At 43.6% G+C, this 26,815-nt stretch overlaps 1 protein-coding gene across 1 annotated transcript; it reads right to left on the reverse strand.

The window, feature by feature from the left end:
- Window positions 1-4,123: 4,123 nt before the first annotated feature.
- On the reverse strand, window positions 4,124-26,139 carry CNOT8 (CCR4-NOT transcription complex subunit 8). The gene is made up of 7 exons (XM_040345091.1): window positions 25,933-26,139; window positions 17,324-17,524; window positions 13,170-13,363; window positions 11,472-11,633; window positions 10,584-10,728; window positions 7,165-7,275; window positions 4,124-6,340 (listed from the first exon to the last, which is right to left on the reverse strand). The coding sequence occupies exons 2-7, from the start codon at window positions 17,438-17,440 to the stop codon at window positions 6,200-6,202; spliced, it is 870 nt and encodes a 289-aa protein (XP_040201025.1). The 5' UTR covers window positions 17,441-17,524; window positions 25,933-26,139; the 3' UTR covers window positions 4,124-6,199.
- Window positions 26,140-26,815: the final 676 nt, after the last annotated feature.

A 26,815-nucleotide genomic window follows, 5' to 3' on the forward strand; every position in this document is an offset into this window, starting at 1 on the left:
AGCTAAAGGCCGTCACACGCTCGATGGACGAACATGGGAGGACAAGGATCGAGGATCCAGCCTGTCACCCAGTCGGCAGTTGATTGAAGATCCCAGGATCCAAAAATGCAGGAAAAAGTTAAATAAAAGCAAAAATATCACAAAAAACCTCCAGAGCACATGGGCCCACAGGAGCCATGTCTTCTCATGCTAGGCAGAAAAAAACTGGGGCTGCATGATGCAGAGAGAGGTGCTATACTGAGAAGTGTTTTAACACTTGAAGTGCTGTTTTTTCTGCCTACTCATCTTCTCAAAGGAAGGTAGATAACCTTAAGGTCAATTGCTGCTGTTTCCGTCCATAAACGGAAGAGAAATATAACTTTAAGGGGTCTCATATAGCCGGCTCTTAGTAGCTAGACCACCAGGTTCCAAGAGCCCTCGGGACAGAGAACCATGGTTCTTTAAGTCAGTGAGATACAATGAGAACTACCGGAGTGTTCTCTGCCCGCTGGTAAGACCACGGGCAGGCAAGATGAGGGTTATGGCCTAGCGCCTGTGGAAACGCCATCTACTCAAGAGTGCCATCCCTTTACCAGTTCAGGGAGAAGAATCGAGTCTTCGAGTTCACTCTTAAAGTGAAAAAAAGGTCCCTCCCCCAGAGAGATCCTCTTCTGTGTCAGCACCCAAGAGGAAGTTTTATGACAGGAAACCCACAAACTTCAGGGAGGCAGGGCCTTGCCCGGGACATAAACCAACGACTCCATTGCTGCTATGCAGAAACACACTCTTCTCTCCTGGGAGCTGAGGGCCACCCTAGGTCTGAGTTAGGTTCCCTGGTATGGGGCACGAGAAACACCTCCTCACCCCTGGGATGGCAGAGGATCGCAAGTAAGAAGGGACCTGAACCCTAAACCTTCTGATCTGAAGTCAGACTTTTATCCATTAGGCCACACATTCTGCCACCCCATGCCAGCCTGGCCTGTCTCACAGACACTGGCCAGATGCTTTGCAGCAGCCTCCCGACCCTATCTATCCTTTGGCTCTTCTCCTGAGGAAGAAATATATACGTAGCCCAGGAACTGGACCTGCTGGAGGGGACCAGACTGGGTTTTCTTCTTAAGCCCTCTGGAGAAAAAAAAAAACCCTGTCAACTCGAGATTCCAGGGATAACCACCCTATAGACTGTCCAAATGGAAGAGCCCGCAACTGCAAGATGTCTCCACCGAGTTTAGCCTTAACTTCCGCAATCAAACGAGATTGGGTGCATTCAGGGTGCTGTGGCTGTAGGCCAGCATTCCTCTGCTATGCGATTCAAGGATTGCCTCCGTTCCAGGACAAAGAACAGGTCCCCTATGGGAGGGCTCGCGCACAGTCTTGGACATGCTGTTCGTCACCCACCACTTAGGGGGCTGCCCGCTGCCTGGATGAGCACCCAAATATTCTTCCTTAGCGACTTGGTGGACCACCATCTTACTGTCCGTGCATCAATCTGTGCCCGCAATTGTGTCAGACAATATTCTGAGATGCCTGACCCCGGCATAAAATTCCAGTGAAGTTAATTTCCCTATGAAGAAATATAAATCACAGGTCCCTTTCAGAAGAGTCATTCTCTTGCTCATGAAACCCGACAATACCTCTCCGTCTCCCAAGACTAGGTCAGTAAGTCTGGATCTGTGTAAAGAAACTGCCTCTGGTGGGAGAAGATGGGACTGGACCAAAGCCTTCCAAGGGCTGAAGGCCTTTAACCCTCTGTGATGCCACTATCCAGGGGGCAACCCCATGATATCAGACCCTGGTCACCAGAGGTATCCTTGTCAGAGCCACCAGCTGGTCTTTATTCTCTGTGGTGCCTCTCCTCCAGGTACTGACCAGGCCAGACACTGTTTAGTTTCCTATATCGGGTGCGTACTTTTGTGGCCATCGGGCACCAGCAGGCCAGCAACCCTGTAACTTCAAAACACTAGCAGGGTGCTAGCCTGGTTGGGATTTGAACTTATGACCATAATGCTTCTGGTTCATGAGTACACACCTCACAGCCAATGTGCCAAGTATATATCAAATACTAGTATTCTTTGGGGCATGGCAAGAAACCTCACACAAACACAGAGAGAACCCACAACATGATGCAAGTACTGGAATGTTGGGAATCTGAACCAACAACCCCAGTGTTGCTAGGCAGAAGTGCCAGCCACGCAGGCCTTCAGGAGATCACTCAAAGAACTGACTCTCAGCCCCATAGAATCAATGACCCCAGAGCTGAAGCGTTAACCGCTGAGCCACGGTCATAAAAGTGACTTGTCCAAGGTCACAAGGAGCTGACGAGAGAAAGATCGTATGTCGCCAGGAAGTATCCCATGACTGCACTGGTTGTGAGCTATGGCTGCCTATCCGCAGTCAGCCTCATTGTGGTGAAGGCTGCGTTGCTGGGCAGGTGGGGCGCCATCTGCCATCCAGGGTGCGGAGGCCTGCGGGAGGGCAGACAGGCCCGGGGCATAGCACATGCCAACTCTAAAATGGAAACCTCCGTGCCCCCTTCCCCCCAGAGGGAGTGACCGGCAGGTTAAGGGTACGGTAACCTACTCCGTTGGTGACGTACAGTCTAGGGCTGTTGCATTTACCCCCCACCCAACTGGCAGGCAACCCTGTTTTAACTGTGAGGTGGTCCAATCAGCGCCCTGGGACCTCCCCCTCCTCCACCAGCCAGACCCATAAGGACCCCGCGGGAGAGCACATAGAACCACCAGACCCCGGGTTCCCTGTGCCTCCTCCTCTCCGACCACCTAGAGGGAACCCCCTTGTGGAGCTGCAGGTGACAGGTAGGTGACAGGTAGGTAAGGGACGCAAGCCCCCTCCCCCGGTTCTCCTTACCTTAAGATGGCTGATGTCTGCAACGCCAGGAGCCGCCAGGATAGCCCCTGCTTCGGACATACTCCTGCCGTGAAAGGATGGTCCTGCCTCTGGAGCCTCCGGCCACCTGTGCGACTCTTCCGGCTCCCCATCAGCCAAAGCCCGGCACGCCTTCAGCATCCGTGGCTGGAACTGGAAGTCGCGGATCAAGTAGCACCCCCCTGCCAGAAGTGGCCCTGCTGTGAGCTCCATTGCGGCTTGCAAACAAGAAGGCGGGGGGGGGGGGGGGGCATGGGGAAACAGCGTCTTCTGCCGAGTCTCCACTGAGAACCTGGAAGCGAGCCCCTGGAGCTTCCTACGACACACTTTCACAACAGTGTGGCTGCCAGATAAACTTTCCCTGAGGCATAGCACTGCCACTAGTCCCCAGAGACCTCTGTCTTCTTCACCGGACCTGCAGGCTTCGGCCTCCCTGGCTGACTTGGCCACAGTGTCTCCTGCCGGAGGAAACACCAGAACTAAGGAGTCGGCAGGGAAGCATGCCTTTTAATCTAGGCTAGGCATTGTTTCTTCAAAAGGGAGGAGCCGAGGTCTCTCATAGGTGGCTGTGCTGAAAGATGCTATGGGGAAAATAACAGACCTGCTGGCAAGATCAACAGATAATAAAAACTATATTACCAATGAGAATTAGAATAATAAAATAGCTGTGTTAATGCTAGTAACAGACAGTATTATAGATATCATATTTAAAATTGCTGAAAGTTTCAGTTTAAATGAAAAATAAATAAATCTGCTGGGGTTATAAAGAGCATAAGGTGCATGCTACCTACTGAATCATAGTATAGCTTTCACCATAATTTAATAACTAACAAAAGACTTTCAGCTCTCCTACAAAGCAGAAGCCCCGTTTATCTGCATCGCCTCTTGTCTTCTAAGGATTTGTATTCAGTGAATCCAACCACAAAGGGTTCTTGTGAAAGGACAGGCAAGTAAAATGTGGACAGGATGGCTGCTGTGTAGGAGAGATACTGTTGGGAGTGCCAGAAGTCTAGTGAAAAGCTATATGTTCAATAAAGGTATAAAGAATAGCCAGGAGATAGCATACACCTCCTGCAAGTTTTTGTTTATTAAACAAAAAAATTCTGATGGAAACCTATGGTTTTCAGAACACGGCTGCATAAGTTCCAAACTATACTTGACGAGATGATAGAAAGGCTACTGCTGACTTCACTGCAAGACAATCCACTGAGTTAAAAAAAACAAAATGTACACACACTTCGCTAAAAAAAAAAAAAAGAACAAAAAAGAAACATCTTTATTTTACAAATTTAAAAACATAAATAATATTTACACATGTTTAAACTCCAGCTTACAACAACGGACGTGGGTTACAAAACTTTGGCTGGCTAAAACCGCAACTGTAACAGCGAACAGTATCTTTCCAATGCTTTTGGCCATTCTGAATAATTATTATTTTTTATATTAAAGACATAGCAAGGAGTGGGGACAGTGCTTGTTCTCATTTCTGCGGCTTAGAAACATAAAAATAGGACACACTTTACAGTAAATAAAAAAAAAATAACGCCATATCCCTGAGACTTAAAATGGCATAGGGAAGACCTTTCAATCTCACACATCTTATTCGTAAAATATTTAAAAAAAAAAGTTATTTCTGAATGTTTTTCTGATGGAATTTCATAGCCTACAATAAATACAATTGTTACATAATAAGAGGCTTTTTCTTTTCTAAATAAATTATATAGTTATTTGCACTTTGTTAAGCAGGTCAGGTTTTGTGACAGGCAGACGTGGCATGTCTTACGTTAAACTGCAGCAAAATAGTGAAATGCAATATACTTTTATTAAAAATCGAAACCCAAAATCATAAAGTCCAATAAATCATACTTTTTTTTCCCCATTGTAACTGGAGTGGACTTCACACAATCTTTACTGTTACCAAGGAGATCCTATCATATTCCTGTCATAGCTGTGGCAGAGAGAAATTGGCTTCTCTGCCAAGCAACCGCTGCGCCATCAAATATTCCTATGTATGCAGAATAAATTAGGGGCACACAATAAAAATGTCTGTATTGTACAACCTCTAGTGTATCCTTAAAATACAAAGAACACTCCAGAAATAGTAACTTATTAAAAAAAGAAAAAAGCTACTTTTGTTACAGACCTTTTTGGAATGGGCAGAGTCTCCTTAAAGCTTCTCCAAATACACAAATTATAAAATATATGTATATATTTTATAAAAATTCAGGCATCTGCATCCTGCAATACAAGATGATAAATACTGGCAAGAAGCGAGTCCATTTTGTGTTCTCTTGCAGAGCTAGCAACACTGCGCTCTTTCCAACACTTCCTAGTGTGTCAGATAGCATGTTTCCCCACTGGAGGCAATGGTCCCTCCCACTGGCTGCTACATCACTAGACTAGAACTCAGTGGCCAGTTAGCAGAACCATGGTGCCTGGTGGAGAACATGCTATCCGAAGCACCCAAAAGTGTCAAGGCAGCAGCATGGCTAGCTCTGCAAAAGAGTCTCACCATCCTTCAGAGAGGTGAGCATACATACTCTTTTACGATAGTGTGCAGTATATTATTTTAGGGAAGCAACATGGTCCCTTTAAGTCTATAAATGCCTCCTTTTACAGGATGAAGATTAACAGCTTTTTTTTATCACAGTTGGTGAATACACTGTAGATATGACAAAAGTCCAGAAAATAGAAGAGACGTAAAAAGAAAAAAGGTTCAAAAATTCTATTTTGCTCTTAGAACCCAAATAGATTTCTATTCAATATTTAGCCTGCAATTCATTTTTATTGGTTTCACCGTCTCTTTACCTCCAGTTTATAAATTAGGACTCAACATTTTCTTAAGAGCTTACATTGATAAGGCTGCAGAAATACCCGACTGCCTAAAACTGCTTTAGCCTTTTCTGGAAGTGTTGCTAAAGGTGCTTGGTTTTGCTAGTGCCTATGAGGACAAGCACTGGCCTGGTCCAGGATTGCTGTGTCCACACTTACAGCATGTAAACCATCTTCTGTAAAAGCAATGGAAAAATATGCAACTGGAGCAGATGGCAACGGTGCATTGGGGGCTAGGCCCCACGTGGCTCGTCATAGGTAGAAAACTAGATGGTCCAGAAGCGGTTTGGCTTTTTCTCTCCATAAGATGTTGATCTCTTCCCTTAAAAGTTTTAAAACAAAGAAAAAGTGACATGTTGGACAGAATGTTCATAAAAGCAGTCACTTCTACTGATTTTTTTTCAGCTGGTTCCAAGAGTTGCTATTTGGAAGGTGTGCAGAGAATACAGTGGAGAGGAGCAGACATGGAGAATGGAGGTCAGATTACCCAGTCAAGGCCATCTCATTGTTGTCCATTGTTGATGAGAGACATGATGCTTATTTTTTCTTCTGCCTCCTCATTGGATTTTGGAGCGACTCCTGTCCCTAGCCCATAGAGACGTCCACAGTACTTGGCATCGTCAATATGGTCCTCAAAAAATAACTGATAGTGAAGAAGACAACCAGAGAACTATAATTAATGTACTATCTACAGCTTGAAAAAAATAAAATAAACGAATGACTGGAAATTTCTAAAACAAGGGGTTTTAAGCATGAACAAATAGAGGACCAATGACAACTCTTAAAAACACTCCCTGCAGGTCTCTGGTTAAGCCCATAGGGTGTACCTAGTACATACCACAAACACCTCTGGACCCAGACAGGTGTGAGAACCAGGATTCTAAGTCAGTTTGACAGTTATGGTCCCTGTAGGTTTGTTGGAGATGGCAACAGTGACTCTCCCTCTATCTTTGTACCGGAAACAAAATTTAATGTGGATATCAGACGGGCAATTCTGCCAGCAACAATTTGCCAGCAGCAGGATTGTTAAGAAAAAAACTGATCTGAAAGTCAAAAGAGCCACTTGGAAATGTATCACCCTAACAGTGATGGCAGACAATCAGAGCAGAAGTTGCTGTGGGCAGAATGAGAGAATTCTTAGCAGTTAGTCTAGTCATTAATGCAATTTCTCATGCAACATGCCCAAATGAATGGAGTGGCACATGAACCTATGTGTAATAGCTAGGGCTTGATATCAGAAGCACCTCCTAGGGGTTACCTCCAAAAAACTCAATCCCCCATAGCGTTCAATTGGTCAAGATAAGCCTAGAAGTCATGAAGACTATACTCCGCTGAGAATACCCTAAATTTGCCATCTTAATATTTTGGCACAGTACTGAAGCATACAGTATGTCTGGTCACATTCAGATGCTAGCATAAAGATTTTACAAGCCAAGTACATTAAGCCCCATTAATACAACAGCTCACCTCCTTCATCCGAAAGAAAGCCATGCCGGTGAGCAATGAATCAGAACCAGCCTGATGTTGCCTACCAATCCGCTGCAAGTCCAGCTGATCAGCCACCTCCTGCAGACCACCCTGTGTAAGAAAGAACTGTATTACAGACAAAACAAAATCACTGCAACACTTTTCACCAACCACTAAGAAAGGGAGAAAAAAAAAAAAACAACACTGAAGGCTTTATGCCTGAAAATGAATTGACAGCTTTGCTGCCCAAAGCAAACAGGTTCTCATATTTTATTCAGATATGGGAAATAGTTTGGTTGCTATAGACTATGTTCAATTTACATGGCTCTGTAGGAACAACATATACCAATTCAGTCAGCCCAACTTTAGCCAAAACTGTCTTTTAGATCAGTGGTCATTCATCAACCCTGTCCTCAGGGCCCACTAACGAGCCAGATTTTATGTATTACCTTGGGGAGATGCAGACTAGAATACTGAAATCACTGAGCACCAAATTATATGACCTGTCATGTACTTCAGTTATCTTGCAAAACTGGCCTGTTAGTGGGTCCTGATGACCACTGTTCTAGATTGTTCATGTCTCAACTCAAAAACTTTCTTCTCGTTTTGGATAGAATGGAGAAAGGTTAGAAACATTAAAGGGGTTGTAAAGGTAAATGTTTTTTCACCTTAATGCATGCTGTGTATTAAGGTGAAAAAACATCCAATAGCGTTTTACTTAACTCACCCCTCGAAAGTCACGCGCATGTCCCCATCATCCTGTTCGGTTCCCAGCCTGACCATTGATTGGCTAGGTTGGACGAATTGATAGCAGCGCAGCCATTGGCTGGCGCTGCTGTCAATCACATCCAATGACGCGGCGTGGCCGAGTGATATAGTCGGCGGCTACGGCCGCCGCTGTATCACGGGAGTGCGCTCGCAAGAGCTTTCCACCATGCGAGGGAGCTCGCATGAAGGTGGAAAGCTCTCCCGAGGAGGAGCCGAGACAGCCGCGGAGGGACCCCAGAAGACCAGGTTCGGGGACACTCTGTGCAAAACGAGCTGCACAGTGGGGGAAAGTATAACATGTTTGTTATTTTACCAAAAAAATTATTCTGCCTTTAGTGTTCCTTTAATTGCTGTCTGTCTACCCACTGAGGTGATTTCCTGTGATAGGGTGCCATCAGTTAAAAAATAATTAAAAGATACATTTCAACAATGGGAAAACAGGTCTCAACAAAACCTGCACAGGAATTGGTTTATCCCTCTGTTTGGGCAAGAACGATTGGGGGGGGGGGGAGAACTGTCTGATCTGACATATTTATTGGCTTCCTTCTGAACCTAGCTACACCAACACTAACATTAACCACTTAATCACCAGGCCTATTTTGGCACTTCTCTCCTTCATGTAAAAATCACAATTTTTTTGCTAGAAAATTAATCAGAACCCCAAACATTATATATTTTTTTTTTAGCAGACATTCTAGGGAATAAAATGGCAGTCATTGCAATACTTTTTGTCACACCGTATTTGCGCAGCGGTCTTACAAGCGCACTTTTTTGGGGAAAAAAATCACTTTTTTGAATTAAAAAATAAGACAATAATTTTTGCCCCGTCCTGAGCTCGTCGGGACGGGGCGCTTTGAAAATTTTTTTTTTTGTTTTCTTATTTATTTTTATAATTTTTTACACTGAAATAAAATAAAAAAAATTGATCACTTTTATTCCTATTGTAAGGAATGTAAACATCCCTTGTAATAGAAAAAAGCATGACAGGTCCTCTTAAATATGAGATCTGGGGTCAAAAAGACCTCAGATCTCATATTTAGGCTTAAATGCAAAAAAAAAAAAAAATTGAAAATGTCATTTTTTCAAATGACAAAAAAAAAAAAAAAAATAATAATGTTGCTTTAAGAGGCTGGGCGGGACTGACGTTTTGACGTCACTTCCGCCCAGCAGAGCTATGGGGACGGGTGAAGGAGATTTTTCCTTCAGTCTCGTCACCAGCCGAACGGTCCCGATCGCCTCCGCCGCTACCGACGGCTCCGGTAAGCGGCGGAGGGCGCGGGAGAGCGGCGGGAGGGCCCCTCTCCCGCCACCGATAACGGCGATCTCGCGGCGAATCCGCCGCAGAGACCGCCGTTATCGTTTACAGGACCGTTGGCACTAAAGATCGATACCTCGGTTGTGGCAGCAGCTGCTGCCGTTACCGAGATATCCATCTTTAAACACAGGACGTATTTTGGCAATGGGCCGGTTGTCAAGTGGTTAAAGTGGAAGCAAAGTAAATTTTTCCAAAATCTGCTGACAGGCAGGGTATTTATGACAGGAGAGACCCCATCTGTCTCTTCTGCGATAAATGCATCCTCCTGCCGGGCATGCACAGCTCAGCAAACATTTACGGGCCCGATCCGTGCAGCAGCAAATTGATTCCCATGCGTAATATCCAGGAGTGCGTCATTGCGGCCCCAGCCTCTCAAACGACCGAAGGCACGGAACCTGGAAGGAATACTAGGCCAAGACGGAAGCGCCAGGGGCCCACCGGATTGATCCCACTGCAGCGCTGGAGGCCACCGTTTGACAGGCAAGTCTGCCATAATGTACCAATATGCTGTGCATACTAGCACATTATGGCGTAACCCACCTGGAGGGGCCTAAAAAGATTTTACAGCGGCATTAACTACCACTTTAACCGCTTGCCCAGGGCAAATTTTACATTTTTTCACATGTTAAAATAAGTATTTTTTTACAGAACAGAGCGATACCACATTTGTGTATGGTATTTGTTGTTTGTACCTGTAGTAGGGCCCAGAAACAATGGTGTGCATTTTGCTTTTTAATCCTAAATCTAAATTTAATCTAAAACATGACTCTAAATTAAAAAATGCCGTTAAAAAAATAAATCTTACCCAAATTATACTTACCCTGACCTTTCACATTGACTGCGACGCTTCTCTTGGCCCTAACACTATCCTTAACACTGACTTAGATCAAACCTTAATCTTGCTAGTTTTGTCTTTTTTGTTTTCCACTCGGCTCACATTTTCTCTTTTCAGGAGAGATAAAACAAAAAAAAACACACGGGCAGGCTGCACAGTGACTGATCACATTGAAAGCAAATCACAGGCTAGCACAGCGATCAGGTAAATCGGGAACCAGGAGTTCCCAATGATTAGTATGAGACCCGGGGAAAGACCATTCTCTGTGCTGGGAGCATGCGGTGCGATGCACACTCAGCACAAACACAAGTACACATATGTGGCCTCATGGAAGAAGACCCACTTCAGTGAGGCCAAAGAAAGGTTAAGCCCCTCAATTTTCAATACATTAAAACAACCCTCTAACCAACCTAATCTAAGGACAACAGGATCTGCTATAGGGTGCTCTTTATTTCTATTACTACTGAGTTTCTGGTCAATACGAGGGCTACATTTCTGCACCTTCAAATTTTTGCAGCTCTTCATCAGATATTTTACATCATAGATCGATGGAAAGAAAAGATTCAAAATGTGGAAAAATTCGTGTTCCTCTTCAGGGAGACGAGAGTCTGTTAGAAGCTTCACCATATAGCCAAAATCATAACCACTGTAAAAAAAAAGAAAGAAAGAAAAAGAAAGAAAGAAAAAACTAAAAGTAAACAACAGAACAAAAACATTAAATGCATTAAAGTATAACTAATGGAAAAACTTTAATTTTGGACAGAGCGGAGATGGATCAGAACGCCTATTAAAGGGTCACTAAAGGAAAATTTTGCTGAAATGACTGTTTACAGGGTATAGAGACATAATAGTTAACCGATTCCTTTTAAAAATGATTAAAAATAAGATAAAAACCAAATCATAAAATGTTCCTGCAGTTTAATTTAGTTTTTGCTGTTGTTTCCTGTTTTTTTGATGTACAGAACCAGGGAGCCAATAGAGGGCATTGATGCTTTGTCTAAAACCCCTCAGCACCAATCCAGTTTCGTTTTACAAACAGTAAACACACCTCCTTGATTAGTCACCACAGTGAGAAATCTCCCAGTACTGTGGAGTACAGGAAACCAGGAAGTGTCCAGAACAGAGAGGATTTACAGCAACATCAAAGCAAAAATGAACAATGAGGACATGAAACCAGGACTGCAGTAAGGTAAATGAAGCTATTTAGCTTTAAAAAAAAAAAAAATTTCCTTTAGTGACCCTTTATGTTTTTTTTTGCTGTTTACATAAAATAGCAATGTCAGCTGCAACATTTTGAAAAAGTCTATATAAAAACAATATCTGTAAACTGGAAAGCATTTTCATTAACACACACACACACACACACACACACACACACACACAGCTCACCTGTGGAATGAAAGCCACTTGACATTATCACATAGAACCACCCCAGAGGTCATAAGCAGCTCAGCAAAGGTCAGGGTGTCTATCCCTTCTTCCTCGTGCTTCTGGAACTGGAGGCCAGAATTTGCCAACAGATCAATTGAGTCTTGAGAATACATGTCTTCTCTACAAGATTAAAAAGAAGCAAAATAATAGTTTAAAAAAAAAACACACCATTGGCCCGTGGACGACCTTGAGATAAAACAATATTTTTTTTTAAATAGCATCTGTATTTTTAACGTACAGTGGAACCTCGGACTGCGAGTAATGCGGTTAATGAGCGTTTCGCAATATGAGCACTTTTTCTTGAAAAATACTAACTCCGTTTGCGAGTGCCGTCTCGCAAAACGAGCAGGATTCAGGCCAAAGCGGTGTGCAGTACCGCGTTTGGCCTGAGGTGGGGCCCCCGGAGCCAAACGGCACAGTTCAGAAAGACTCGGAAATACTATGTTCCCATGCCTTTCCGAGGTCAGCCGAACTGTCCTCATGCCTTTCCGCTGTTTCCGAGGCTCTCCGGTGCACCCCCCGCCTCTGGCCGCATGCGGCATTACATGCCACTGAAGTCAATGTGGAACAAATTATTTTCATTTCCAATGACTTCAACTCTCTTTGATATGCGAGTACTTTGGATTACAAGCATTCTCCTGGAACGGATTATGCTCGTAATCCGAGGTCCCACTGTACAGGTATGCTTACAATAAAGCTTGCCTGTAGGTTAAATGAATATCTTGTGCACCGTTTTGGAGATATTCTAGGGAGCAGCAGTCAGTAGCAGTCAGTGAGTCACCGGCGCATGCCCTTAGAAATTACAAAATATCCCTGCCTTTCCTTCAGACCTCTGTGCCGCAGCCATGACGTCATCGCAGCTTGGCCATTCAAGCAACTGCAGCACCCGAGCCCGGAATGAAGACCGGGTGAAGATGGAAGCCTCTGCACTGGTGACAGTGCGCCACTGGAGGGCTTAGTTTTAAAAGTAGGTCTTTCACCTTGCAGGGTTTGGGGATTTATTTTTTTATTTTTTAAAGCTTTACTACCTCTTTAAAATTGTTTAGGGGAAAAAAAAAAAAATAAAAATAAAAAAGGATTGCTTTAGTTTGAAAGGTTGACATAACATTAAGTTAAAATGAATGGTTGTCAAACCCGTAGAGAATGGTTTGTCCCTTTGCTGCTGTCCACAAGGTTTGAGATGGGTTTGTTAACCCAAGTGTCTTCAACCCTCAAAAAGCCAACAGTAACCTCATCAAAGAGGAAAAAAACATACAATTTGTACTGGTTTTAAAAAAATATATTTTTTTGTACAATATACTATTATATTTCTGACTGGCAACTGCAGATTACAACACCCCATTACTAAAGTGGAATTCCAGCCAACAATTTGGTCTTAGAACAGGGAACGGTTCTGTCAGGTTTTTATTGCTGTGTTTCCAAGACTTAAGCCGGCCACACATGGATCGCAGGTGCTTTACAGGTGTTATTTTTTGTCCAAAAGCGCCTGAAAAATGCCACAGTGTGAAAGGGGTCTTTATTGCCCTAGTTAACAGACAATCGAAACACAGATAAAAACAATAAGCCATTTTCAAACCCTACTTGCTTTATCCAAAAAGTGCCTGTCCTTCATCCTTAAATAACCCAAACAATGTTCCAGACGATGGAGAGACTTACGTGAGGTTAAACTTGAAATTAAACTGCCAAGTGTTGATTCCAGAAGGGTACTCTCCTTTCTCATTCATGAAGGTGAGACCCAGCTGTATAATTTTGAGTAGATCCACATTACAGCGTAAAAGTTGATACTGATAGTCTATCGTACTTCGAAATTCCCCAATTGGCCTTACAACCACCCCAGGAAACTCTGTATCCTATAGGAAACAAACAAAAACAAGCAGAGACTGAAGCAACAATTTTCTAGCAGTGCTATGAAGATTCCCAAAAACATTTCAATAAAAACAACAAAAATTGTCAGAAAAAAAAGAAAAAAAAAAAGAAGAAAAAAAAAACGTAAAGTGGTTGTAAAGGCTAAAGGTTTTTTTTAACCTTCATGCAATCTCTGCATGAAGGTAAAAAAATAAATTAAAAAATACTCACCCGAGCCTGATCTCGGTCCAGCGCTGCTCGCTCTCTCCCTCCTCACTTGACTAAGGAGTTAGCTCCTGCTGCGGTCAATCAAATCCAGTGACAAGGGAGCAGGGGTGGGGTAGAGCCACACTGTATGTCAATAGAGGCACACTACAGCTAAAGCATACACACGATCGGACTTTCATTGGACAAATCCGTGAACTCGTTCTACATACAGACGCAGGGCTGTGGAGTCGGTAGATAAATGTTCCGACTCCTCAGTTTTATGTACTCCCGACTCCGACTCCTCTGTATTAATATGCGAATGTATTTTATAGATTCCTTGAGGGAAAGAAACGCAACCTACCACAGGACTACTGGCTGGGAAGCCAACAGTCTACTGTATTGCACAGTTTAAGCAAAAGACAAACACAATGAAAACAATCAAGTGGCTGGATAGTAGCAGCAGGCATAAACATCAGGAACAGGATCTTTACCAGTTCAAAAATACAAACCACATTATTTGGTTGTTTTAGAACAAAAACAAAGCTTATCTATAATGAACCAAAAACAAAATCTAAAAACCTAGAAATGGTTTATATTAATCTTGAAATGTAGTTCTAGGCTTAGCAAATGCAAATCAATTCAATGTAGAGTTCTAAGGAAGAGAATTGCCTCTGCCAGATCCTCTTTCATAGAGGCTCTTAAGTCAGACTTTATTATTTTTAGGGCTGAAAATAATCTTTCGACACTGACTTGGGTGGGTGGCATTGCAGTAACTATTCTGGCCACATCACTAACGATCTCTGGATAAACAAGGATGGCTTCTTCAACAGTAAGTTTTGATGAGCGATCATACTTTTCAACTTCTTTTAGTGCTTTATAAAACTCCTGTTGGAAGTTTTTTTATTTGGACACTTACTGGTTCTCTAACATGCGTTCCCTGTAAAAGCAGAACACAACACTATGGAAAGTATAAGTATTGCAGCTCCTAATTGTGCGTTGCGTGCCATACACTGAAGCACATGAAAAGCATGCTTCTTCACGGTCACTTAACGTGTTCGTTTTGCGGTTTCGTGAGGCACTGCATGCATTGGTCTTTATTCTTACAGTAGAGAAGTCATTAATTATAACTTTTTGTGAATTGGGACATTTAAACTAGTTTTTTTTATTTTTTTATTCCAATCTAAATTTAGTCGGAGTCGGAGTCGGTGCATTGTTTGCCGACTCCGACTCCAGGTACCCAAAATTTCCCCCGACTCCGACTCCTCGACTCCGACTCCACAGCCCTGTACAGACGGCAGAAATTTTTCAGCCAACATTCACGAAACTACGTGGGTTTTTCAGCACTTTACCGCCACCCTTTGGGAAACCTCTGCCATTGTTGTCTGAGGTTTAGCATTGGTTCTGAGAATGCGTGTTTGTACTTTGGATTTTAGTGCGACCACTGGACCAGCTGTGTAGGCTAGAGTTGCACCTATACCGGTATCCGTGCCAATAGTAGGCAAATGCACCGATATCCGAAACCGATACCTTCTGGCTCGGTTCTTTCAGTGGATTTTCCACCGCCAACAGCTCAGATGTAAAGAAAAGAATGCCAGCAATTATTGGTTGATAGGGATCGGCGCCACCGCTTCCTTAAATACCAAAATGACAATTCATCTATCCACAGAATGCCCCTCTCTGCCATCTCCTCTCCTCCCGCCAGCTGTCACCCTCTTGTCCTGAAGGACAGAGAGAGCAGGACCTTCTAAGTGCAGCATGACCACAATTTAATGTATAAAAAGGTAAAAAATACACTCGCAAAAATTCCAGCAAAAACTATGAATGTGGTGTTCATCCCCTCTACTCCCGGGTGGAAGCCGCTGGTGTGTCAGTGGCCAGAGGTCCACTTCCTGGTAAACTCGTAGACACTCGGGTGCACGGATGACATTACTTGAGGGTTTACAAGGAAGCGCTGGGAGCCACCAGCGCCCCCGGACCTCTGGCCACAACACACACCATCTACCACCACCTGAGAGTAGAGTGGATGAACACCACATTATTTTGAACCGAGTGTATTTCTTACCTTTTATACATTAAATTGCAGTCATACTGCAATGCTCTCTCTGTCATTTTTGCTCCCAAAGTCTCTACTAATCCTTACCCTCCTACTCCCAACCCCCCCCCCCCCATTGTGGATCCAACTAGGTTATATATACTGGAAATATTTATTTTTTTAAACTAGTAATGATGGCGATCAGCAACTTATAGCGAGACTGCGAAAGTATGGCAGGCAATCTTACACTGACACTTTATGGGAACTGACTGGTGACACTAAAACAGTGATTAGTGCTAAAAATATACAGTCCCTTTACTAATGACACTAGCTGGAAAGGGGTTTAACATCTAGGGCGATCAAAGGGTTAACCGTGTATCTATCCAGTGTTTGTGTGTATTGCGAGGTGCTTAGACTAAGGCAGGGCTCGACAAATCCCGGGCGCCAGGTCGCCATGGCGACTAGAAATAGGGTCCTGGCGACTTGAATTGGAAGGGGGCAAAAAAAAAAAAAAAAAATTTATTTATTTATTTTTTTTATAGCTGGGGCCATCTGGTGGTGAGCCGTTGGTATTACAAGTTATTACCACCAGATGTGAGCTGGCGCCATCTGGTGGTGGCCGTTGGTATTACAAGTTAAGCATTACAAGTTAAACAGCAATTCTAATGTTGTTTTTCACTGCCATCTTCTTCCCTCTAATTAGAACCCCCAAACATTATATATATTTTTTATCCTAACACCCTAGAGAATAAAATGGCGATCGTTGCAATACTTTCTGTCACGCCGTATTTGCGCAGCGGTCTTACAAGCGCACTTTTTTTGTGAAAAAATTACACTTTTTTCATTAAAAAAATAAGACACCAGTAAAGTTATCCCCATTTTTTTTTATATTATGAAAGATAATGTTACGCCGAGTAAATTCATACCCAACATGTCACGCTTCAAAATTGCGTCCGCTCGTGGAATGCCGACAAACTTTTACCCTTTAAAATCTTCATAGGTGACGTTTAAAAAAAACTCTACAGGTTGCATGTTTTGAGTTACAGAGGAGGTCTAGGGCTAGAATTATTGCTCTCGCTCTACCAATTGCAGCGATACCTCACGTGTGGTTTGAACACCGTTTACATATGCGGGCGCTGCTCACGTATGTGTTCGCTTCTGCGCGCAAGCTCGTCGGGACGGGGCGCGTTTTCTGGCTCCTAACTTTTTTACCTGGCTCCTAGATTCCAAGCAAATTTGTCAACCCCTGGACTAAGGGATGTGACAGTTTTTAGTCCCTGCATTGTAGGAAAGCAAAAACCGACACATCTTCACTGATCAGCGGATGCTGATGCACCCAGAGGTGGCAGATCACACAATAGATACGTGATCTGGCACAGGAGAGCCGATCTGCCACCGTACTCCTGCGTGAGGTGGTCGGCAAGCAGATAACTAACCTTTGCAGTAGGGCGCACATGGAAAGGCAACACAAGTCACAAACAAAGATTTCCCAGCACACTTACCACCGAGCTGGCAAAAAATACAAATTGTCCTTGTCCAACAATTCACGTTAAAACAGAGGGTTTGCGTGCACACATTTGCAAATATATGCGTAAGCCAAAAATAATGCCATATACCAACAAGATTATTTACCTCGGACTGGTTGACACATTTATCTAAAAATGGGAAAGAAAATACATATTCCTTTAAAGGTAAAACAGTTGCAAAGAGAAAGGACTGCACTCACCATTGCAATGTATCCATAAGTGCGAACAAGCTCTCGGATCTTACGCATTTCCTCCTCCAGGTTGACTGCCCATACCTCACATATCACCTGGCTATTGTCCACTACAGCGGCTGGCATTGTAAAGGACTGATGCACACTTGCTGCAGGTTGATCAGATATAAACAAAGGCAGGAGAGGCCTTTCCCTGAAGGGCAATCACACCTATATAGGAGAAAATAGTCACTTTGCAGATGTGCACATTAAGCAATAAAAATGCACAAAAACATTTTTTTATACCTTGGTGGCTTTTAAGAACACTGGAGCTTTACTTACAATTATTTTTTTTGTATATTTACTTTGGTCTAACTGTTCTTAAAGGTTTAAAGTGTATCCAAATTCAAAACAACATTTTATATTATGTATCTTACCAGTCATTAAATGTGGTGGCTTCATTAGTTTTTTTTTTACAACTTTCTTTTATCTGGTGATCCTGCCAGTAACACTTTCTTTTCTAGGGTGACAACAATTACGCACTACATATATCTATGGAGGAGTAGTGTTGTCACCCTATGCTGCGCTCCTGTTTTGGATAACACAAACCTAGGGCTGGGGAAAAAAAATCGATTTGAATCTAGAATCGCGCCGGCCCTTAGGAGGTGTGGGCAGGAGTTTTTAGTCGAGGCCGCGGGTCGGCCTAGTCTGCGAGGCCCGGATACCGCGGACTAGGCAGAAGCCGTGGCCTTGCCTAAAACTCCTGCCAGCAGCTCCTCAGGACCGGTACGGTCGCAGATTATTTTTTTTGGGAGAAAAATTGCCCAGCTCTACACAAACCTCCTAATAAAATTGTTTCAAATATCGGTTCAGTATACAGGAAGTTACAAGGACCCTGGTATTTTTATGTACTTGCTGCAAACATATGTAGCTTTACAAAAAAAGAAAACAACGCAGCCACTACATCTAAAGACTGGTAATGTGCAATACATTCGATTTTTGTACTTGGGTTTAAATATCCTTTTTAGGCTATATAACTTTTGCTGAAACCATAAATAAAAAAATAAAAGAGTTCTCTGAAAAGGACGGGTGGTGTTGATCTTCAGTCTGTGGCACAGCTTGCATCAGAATCTTCAGCATTCAACACTTCGGGAGTGTCTGATGCCAGGTTCCTATCTGCTGATCTCCATGTCACTAATTTCCCCTGTATTGACATAGGGGTCAGAGGATGGAAGCACAGTGGACAGCAGGAACAGACATTCAACACCCTCAAAAGTGTTGGATACTGTAGATTAGAGCTGCATAATTAATCGTTAAAAAATCATGATCTCGACTCAACCTCCCTGACGATCTCCAATGCAGAGTTTGCCGATTCTTTCATATAACAAGCGGAGAGACTTATCGTCTGTCAAAAGAAAACATCCGGGCAGTCTGCCAAGTTTTTAACAGAAAACATTGTAACTAACACTTCCTTCTTAGATCAAAGGGATAAACTTCTTTGTGCCCTCAGGTCCGCATGTCAGCTTTTTTACGCTCCGTGCAGGTCTATGGAGCCACGGATGTCAGCGGTAACATGCCTGCTGACATCAGACCGGCTCCGATCTGCTAAAGTGTGACGGAGGGAAACCCTATTTTCCATCCATCTGACGGATTGGATTAAAACTGACTCTATGGTCCGTCTTCATCAGATCCCCCATAGAGGAGAGCGGCGCTCTGAGAGGTCGGTCCCTGTACAGTGTGCAGAGACAGACCTGTCATCTGCCTGCTCAGCGGGGATCAACGGAGCGATCCCCGCTGAGCAAAGCGGAGCCCGTACACGGACACTTCCGTGTGAAATGGGCCCTAAAGAAAAAAATCCAGGCAGTCTGCCAAGTTTTTAACAACATGAAACATTGTAACGAACGCTTCCTTCTAAGGGCTCTTTCACACGGGCGGACCGCATGTCCGCTTTTTCATCCATCCGTGTACGGATGAAAAAAGGGATATACATTGGTCCCTATGAGATCGCGGGTGGCAGCGGATGAACATCTGCTGACACCCAATCTTGCCCGGTGCCGCAATCCTCCGATTCTGCAGACGGAGGAAAACCCTATTTTTCCATCCGTCATCGGATCGGGTGAACACGGACAGACGGTCCGTGTTTATTCGATCCCCCATAGAGGAGAGCGGAGAAAAGACAGGGCGGTCACAGTGTGCGGGGATCGCCCTGTCATCCGCCGGCTCAGCAGGGATCAACGGAGCGATCCCCGCTGAGCAAGCGGAGGTTCACGGGGCGGATCATCACGGATCCGCCCCGTGTGAAAGAGCCCTTAGATCAAACCTCTGTGTGTAAATGCAGGAAGTATAACCAAAAGTCCAAATCTTTTCCTGACACTTGTTTTCTAAGTTAAAAATCAATATTTTTTGCTAGAAAATTACTTGGAACCCCCAAACATTATATATATTTTAGCAGCAGAGACCCTAGGAAATAAAATGGCAATTGCTGCAATATTTTATGTTACACTATTTGCCCAGCGGTCTTTCAAATGCAATGTTTTGGGAAAAAATATACTTCCATGAATAAATAAAATAAAACGAAAAAGTAAAGTTAGCCCAATTTTTTTTGTTTTAATGTGAAAGATGATGTTACACCACGAGAAAACGCACACGTTTTTTCGGCAGTGCGAATGCATCGCACATATGCGAACATGCCTCATTAAAATCAATGTATTTTATAATGTTATGCGAATAAGATGCGGTTCAAGCCGCAACCAATTCGCATAGGTGTGAACGGGGCCTCAATGTCAAGAAAACCTGCCAAAAGTGACCGAGACAGAAATTAAACTTCTCTAAAATGAGACAAGTACAAACTATATAGGGATATGCTTTATTTCATGTCAGAAGTTAACCACTTGACCTCTGGAAGGTTAAATCCCTTTCATGATCAGAGCATTATTTTCTATTCAGCACTGTGCTACTTTAACTGGCAATTAGGCGGTCATGCAACACTGTATGCAAACAAAATTTCTATTTTTTCCACACAAACAGAGACATCTTTTGGTGGTATTTAACCTCTTTTCCCTGGGACATCCTCGACTTTGTGCGGTGATATCTGAATGATGCCTGCAGCTACAGGCATCATTCAGATATCACCGTCTTCAGCCACCGATTCTCTGCATGATAAGAACGATCAAAGCGGCATTTCTGGCACTTGATCGTTCTAATAGGCAGCGGGAGGGACGTCCCCCCCCCCTCCCGCCGCCATCCGGTGCTTCTTTGGGCTTTCCCGTACCCTCGGGGGCCCGGAGAGCGAATCGGTCGGCGCTGCCTGCAAAGCATAGAGCTAACTGGTGACCAGATGGTCACCAGTCATCTCTATGACCGTCGGACACCCGGGCGCGACATTATGACGTCATGCCCGGTACCCGGAAGTAAACAAAGCCGCAATCGCGGCTGTCGGCATGTGATCGTGATTTTTTTTCACCGATTTCATGCTTGTAAGCCCGGAGGAGAGATGTGGGGTCTTATTAACCCCACATCTCTCCATAAAGAGGACCTGTCACACTGATTCCTATTACAAGGGATGTTTACATTCCTTGTAATAGGAATAAAAGTGATAAAAAAATAAAATGTAAAAAAAAAAAAAAAGCGTCAAATAAAAATTTTAAGTAAAATATATTTATGTATTTTTTTAAACGCCCCTGGCCCCGTTATCTCGCACGCAGAAGCGAACACGCATGCAAGTCCCGCCCACATATGTAAATGTCGTTCAAACCCCACATGTGAGGTATCGTCGCGTGTGTTAGAGAGTGTGCAACAATTCTAGCACTAGACCTCATCTGTAACTCGAAAATAGTAACCTGTAAAAAAAATTAAAGCGTCGCCTATTGAGATTTTTAAGTACCGAAGTTTTGCGCCATTCCATGAGTGTGCGCAATTTTAAAGCGTGACATGTTGGGTATCTATTTACTCGACGTAACATCCTCTTTCACATTATACAAAAAAATTGGGATAACTTTACTATTTTGTTATTTTTTAATTCATGAAACCGTTTTTTTCCCCCCCAAAAAAGCGTTTGAAAAATTATTGCGCAAATACTGTGCGAGAAAAAAAAAAATTTGCAATGACCGCCATATTATTCCCTAGTGTGTCTGCTAAAAAAAAATATATATAATGTTTGAGGGATCCGATTAATTTTCTAGCAAAAAAATTGTGATTTTTACATGAAGGAGAGAAGTGCCAAAATAGGCTGAAAAAAGACAGAACATTTAAAAAAAACACTATTTTCTACTTTATTATAATATCCAATTAATTAAATAAATAAATGAAGTGTAAAATGTATTTTACTACATGTCTTTAGTAAAAGAAAAAAATTCCAATAAGTATATATTAGTTGGTTTGTGTGAAATGTATAGCATCTACATACTTTGGTATATGTATACTGGAATTTACAAAGCTATAGATGCTATAATGCAATAGCCGCGACTTACAATGTGATTATGATAGTGCCAGATTGCTCGCCACCCTAACAGACAATGGTTAGGAAGGCCACTAACTGAAATACAGTAATAATACTGTACAATGAAAGGGAAAGGGTTGACATCTAGGGGTTAACTGTGTGCTGTGTTTAAAATTACTGGCTGTTTATTCTCCCTGTTTTTGTAAACACAGAACTCTGGGTGTGATTGGCCATAGCCAATCAGCTAACTTCAACCAAAATCATTGGCTGAAATCAGCTGCCAAATGAATGCTGTGTCCAATCACAGCACGAGTTGGCAGGGGGTGCCTGCATGCTTGCCCCGAACCAAGAAGAAAGGCTGCGACGTACAGGTATGTCGCCTGGCCTGCAGCTGCCACACATCTGTGCAATTACTGTGGGCGGGAAGTAAAATAGAACCAAAGGCAAAACTTATTTTTATATTGTTGAACAACTCCTGTCATGTTTTTTGTCCATCTGCATCTCAGAGCCAAAACAAGAAGTTATCGGAAATGCCTCCAAAGTGAGGGAATCTCTGGCTGTCTCCAAGGTCAACAGAACTAGTGTTCTTATTGGAAGATGTCCCCCATATTCCTGTTCTGGTGACATCTCAAAATTTGAGTTTTTTTTTACTCAAGGTGATAATTGTAAACAGGACAGATAGGAGGATGAATCTCCCTGGGACACAAACAGCAACACCACCTGATAGGCGTTCAAATCCCTCTCCAATCTATCCAAATCCCTCTCCAATCTATCCAAAACGGCTGCCCCCTGCCATGGTTTCTGGGCTCTCCTGTTCCTTTGGGGAAGCCTACAAGTAATGCCCCGTACACACCATCACTTTATGTGATGAAAAAAAACGACGTTTTTAAAAACGTCACTTTAATTGACTGTGTGTGGGGGGAAACGTATTTTATGTCTTGTAAAAAACGACCAAAAAAAATTGAAGCATGCTTCAATTTTATGTGTCGTTTTTCAAAACGTCATTTTTTACTTCACAGAAATTGACCGTGTGTAGCAAAAAACGTTGTTTAAAACAACGTTTTTTCACCCGCGCATGCCCAGAAGCTACTTATGAAGCAAGCTTCAATGGAAAAAGTGGTGAGAACGTAACCTCGCTTTGCTAGAACATTGTGAGAAAACGATGGTGTGTAGGCAACTTCGTCTTTGAAAATTGAAGTTTCAAAAACGTCATTTTTTACTTCACAGAAAATGTCGTTTTTTTTCATCACATAAAGTGATGGTGTGTATGCGGCATAAGGCTTCCTTCACACTGGCACTGTATTTATGTGAGTTTCGAGAAGAATTCTAAACTCATAAATCAGGTTGAGCCGACAGATGCGAATAGAGGAGAGACGATCGGCTGCTCCCCTGACAGGAGAGGGGGTCTGCGCTGATTGAATATCAGCGCAGCCCCCCCACTGAGGATGCCCACCCAGGACCACCAGGGTCGCCAATCAGTGCTGCATATTAGTGCCCACTCACCAGTGAAGGACAAAAACGTACTTATTTACAAAATTTTATAACAGACACACAGAAAACCTTTTTTTTCCCCCAGTCTTTTCTTTATTTGTTTACCAAAAAAAAAAAAAAAAAACAGTGGTGATTAAATACCACTAAAAGAAAGCTCTATTTGTGGGAATAAAATTACAAAAATTTTGGGTTCGGTGTTGCATGACCGCACAAATGTCATTCAAAGTGTGACAGCGCTAAAAGTTGAAAATTGGTCTGGGCAGGAAGAGGGGGAAAGTGTCCTGTACTGAAGTGGTTAAACTTCACAGAGAACTCCTCCTGCATTTAGACTGGTGTAATGTTGGAGTGTCAGTGTATATGAGGCCACAGGAAAAAAAAATGCCATCTCTACTTTAGCGTGTTCCCCTCACTTCCTGTCTGCCAAACCTTGTCAGTGGGACAGAAAGTGAGGGCAAAGCTATTCAGTGGCGCACTAGATAGAAGAAGTGGTGCACTGAAACATCAGCTGCCGAAAATTATTGGCCGAAAACAGTGTTTTGTCATTTGGCCAAATGACAAAACAACAGCCGATACCCAAAAGGAGGCGCCCATTGCGGGAGTGTCACTCTGGCATGCCCAGTCCTCCACTCCCTCCTCTATCTCCGTGTGTCACAGAGAGGAATTGAATTGTCCAGGCCGTAGGAACAATGTCCCACCTCCTGTGACAGACGGCACACTGGTCCAATGCTGGGACATTGAATTAGTGCGACGTGTTTACAGGAGGCAGGACATTGTTACTACGGGCCGGACAATTCAAATCTGCTCTGTGACACACAGGCAGGCTGCAAATGATGGACACTGGTGAAGCTGCTGGGCACTGGTGAGGCACAGGCAGGCTGCAAATGACGGGCACTGGTGAGGCACAGGCTACATTTGATGGACACTGGTGAGGCTGCAATAATCTCCTGCACCATGTCTGCCATCTCTGACCATCTCCTGCACCATGTCTGCCGTCTCTGACCATCTCCTGCACCATGTCTGCCGTCTCTGACCATCTCCTGCACCATGTCTGCCGTCTCTGACCATCTCCTGCACCATGTCTGCCGTCTCTGACCATCTCCTGCACCATGTCTGCTAGAGGTGCACCTCATGGAAATTGTGCCAATACTATTAGCAATGTGTTATATAAAAATTTATACAATTTTATTTAAAAATATTTTTAGTATCGGTTTTCTGCCTAGTGTATTCTTCATTTTCGGTTTTGTCGCCAAAATTTCCATTCGGTTCACCCCAAGATAGCAGTGATAAACCTGAGAAGGGTTCCAATCCGTTCCCACTCTTTCAAGGGCAAAAAGAGTTTTTGGGAGGACATACACAAATCTCATTAAAGCAGAGCTCCAAATGGGGAAGCTCAGCTCGTCTGTCTCTCCAACCGCCCCCCCCCTCCCTCGGCTGCCACATTTGGCACCTTTTGAGGGGGGCAGGAACCTGCTTTCACTTCAGACTGAGTCTGCCGTGGTGAAGTCAGACAAGGTTCGGCCTACTTCCCAGATGGCGCGCTTTGCACATGCACAGTAAGGAACAGACTGTGAAGATGCAAGGCTTCACTGCCGATTTCCCTTAAATCAGCTCTGGTGAGGACACCACTGGATCCCTAGACAGGTAAGCGCCCTAATATTAAAAGTCAGCAGCTGCAGTATTAGTAGCTGCTGACTTTTTTTTTCTGAAGGAGCTTGAATGAATGAATGAAAAACTTATAAAGCGCGGCGCATGCGAACTGAATCGCTTCTGGGCGCTAGTTGTTCGTGTCTCATGACATCAAAAGAGCAGAGTTTTAATCCGTCTTCTGAAAGTCAGGTGGTTTTCCTCCAACCGAACGCTGGTTGGTAAAGCGTTCCATAGTCTCGGACCCTGAAAAGCAAACCTTCTTTCTCCTTTGGACTTGTATTTGGTTTTTGGTACCCTGACCAGATTTTGGTCGGTGGATCGCAGAACACGATTCGAATTGTGAGGTTCTATCTTGTCGCAAAGATATTGCGGAGCCTTCCCATGGATGCACTTATGTGTCAGACAGAGTGCTTTAAATGCAATTCTGTCTTTTACTGGCAGCCTGGAGCTCCGCTTTAAGTTTTAGGTAGTGGTGAAGGGTTAAAACCCATCATATTTTGTTTTCTGGGTAAGTTCACCCTATGTTCTAAGCTGTAATACCAGTACAGGAAACAGAGGGAAATCTTCCTTGGGGGAAGTCTGTCCCAATGACACTGGTGCAAGAGATTTTCCCTTACTTCCTGTTTTGCTTAAGGGACAGGAAGTGACATATCCACAATAGGCAAGACAGATGATACCTAAAACACACAAAGAAGAGCTTTAAATATACCCCAGTGCTGTCCAATCAGAATCTTTAGGGGCTCATATTACAATAATTATATACAATGCATCTATACACATGAAGGAATCTCCAAGCACATGGATGAAATCCTGGCAGATTTGTAACTGGCCAATGACAAGATTTCCAGGGACACGTCTAAAGGATCCATCCCTGGAAATCAGGACCATCTGGCAGCCTTGCGGGAGTCTTATCAGGTACAGTCGTCCAGCTACTGCGGAAGTAGACAGGACAAGGAATGCAGGGACTTGTACTTCCTCCACACCTGGCGGGCCACTGTTCCCTTAGTCACCTCCCCGCCTTTTAATCCCAAAGGCCTAGCAACCCCGAGCCGCCTTTACTTACCTCCCGGGCTCCGCTGTCCCGAACCACCGCGCGCGCACACACAGACGTCTCTCTCTGAGTAGAGATGGATAGGATACGCAGCGAACTCTCTATGGTACAGCTGACCGCTCCAGCCGCCCGTCTCTATGGTGCGGGAGGACTGAAACACCAGCCGCGCGTTGTATTGTGAGACGGGAGGAAAAAAACTTGCTTTGCAGCAGGAATGTACAGGCCGTGCGCATGCGTGCGAGGGGAACTAGATGTGTTACTGCGCATGCGTTGAATGGGATCTGTTTCAAACCTTTTGCTGAGTTTGCGACTTTAGTGGCGGTGTGGATATTGTTTGTGTGCTTTATGGCATTGCTGAAATAAGTGGAAGTTATTGGGAAAGCTGTAATCATGTTTGTCTTTTTGGGTAGAAAGGACTTGTTTGAAATGTAAAGTCTTGCCAAGAGTGAGGGTCGGCTGTTCTATTCATATTTATATAAATTAGTAAACTTGTACACATACCTCCCAACTGTCCCTGATTTCGAGGGACTGTCCCTGATTTGGAGCAATGTCCCTCTGTCCCTCATTCTCCTCATTTGTCCCTCATTTTGGTCTGATCTATATAAATGTTTATAAAATGCACGTTTTATCTATCAGAAAGTGTTTCCCAGCGCTTAACTTTCATCTGATTTCTAAATTGCTGCATTTGTAAATTCTAAAAGCCAATATAAAAGAATAGTAGTGGTAAAAAAAAGCACTTGTGGGTTGAACTAATCTTATTTTTTTGTACTATTCTCCTTTAAGGGGGCGTGGAAAGGGGTGTGTCCTATGCCTGCATACTTTTGCTGATAGGTGTCCCTCATTCCCATCTCAAAAAGTTGGGAGGTATGCGTACACATTCGATCTCCCTGCAAGT

Source organism: Rana temporaria, chromosome 3, assembly GCF_905171775.1.
Source record: "Rana temporaria chromosome 3, aRanTem1.1, whole genome shotgun sequence".
Classification (NCBI taxonomy): domain Eukaryota; kingdom Metazoa; phylum Chordata; class Amphibia; order Anura; family Ranidae; genus Rana; species Rana temporaria.

Excerpts from the sequence above, each read along its gene's own strand:
- CNOT8 (XM_040345091.1), bottom strand. The coding sequence starts at position 17,440 with ATGCCAGCCGCTGTAGTGGACAATAGCCAGGTGATATGTGAGGTATGG. Across the intron at positions 11,634-13,169 it reads AATTTCAAGTTTAACCTCAC|AGAAGACATGTATTCTCAAG; the intron begins GTAAGTCTCTCC and ends TTAATCTTGTAG. Across the intron at positions 7,276-10,583 it reads AGAGCTGCAAAAATTTGAAG|GGTGGTCTGCAGGAGGTGGC; the intron begins GTGCAGAAATGT and ends TTTCTTACACAG.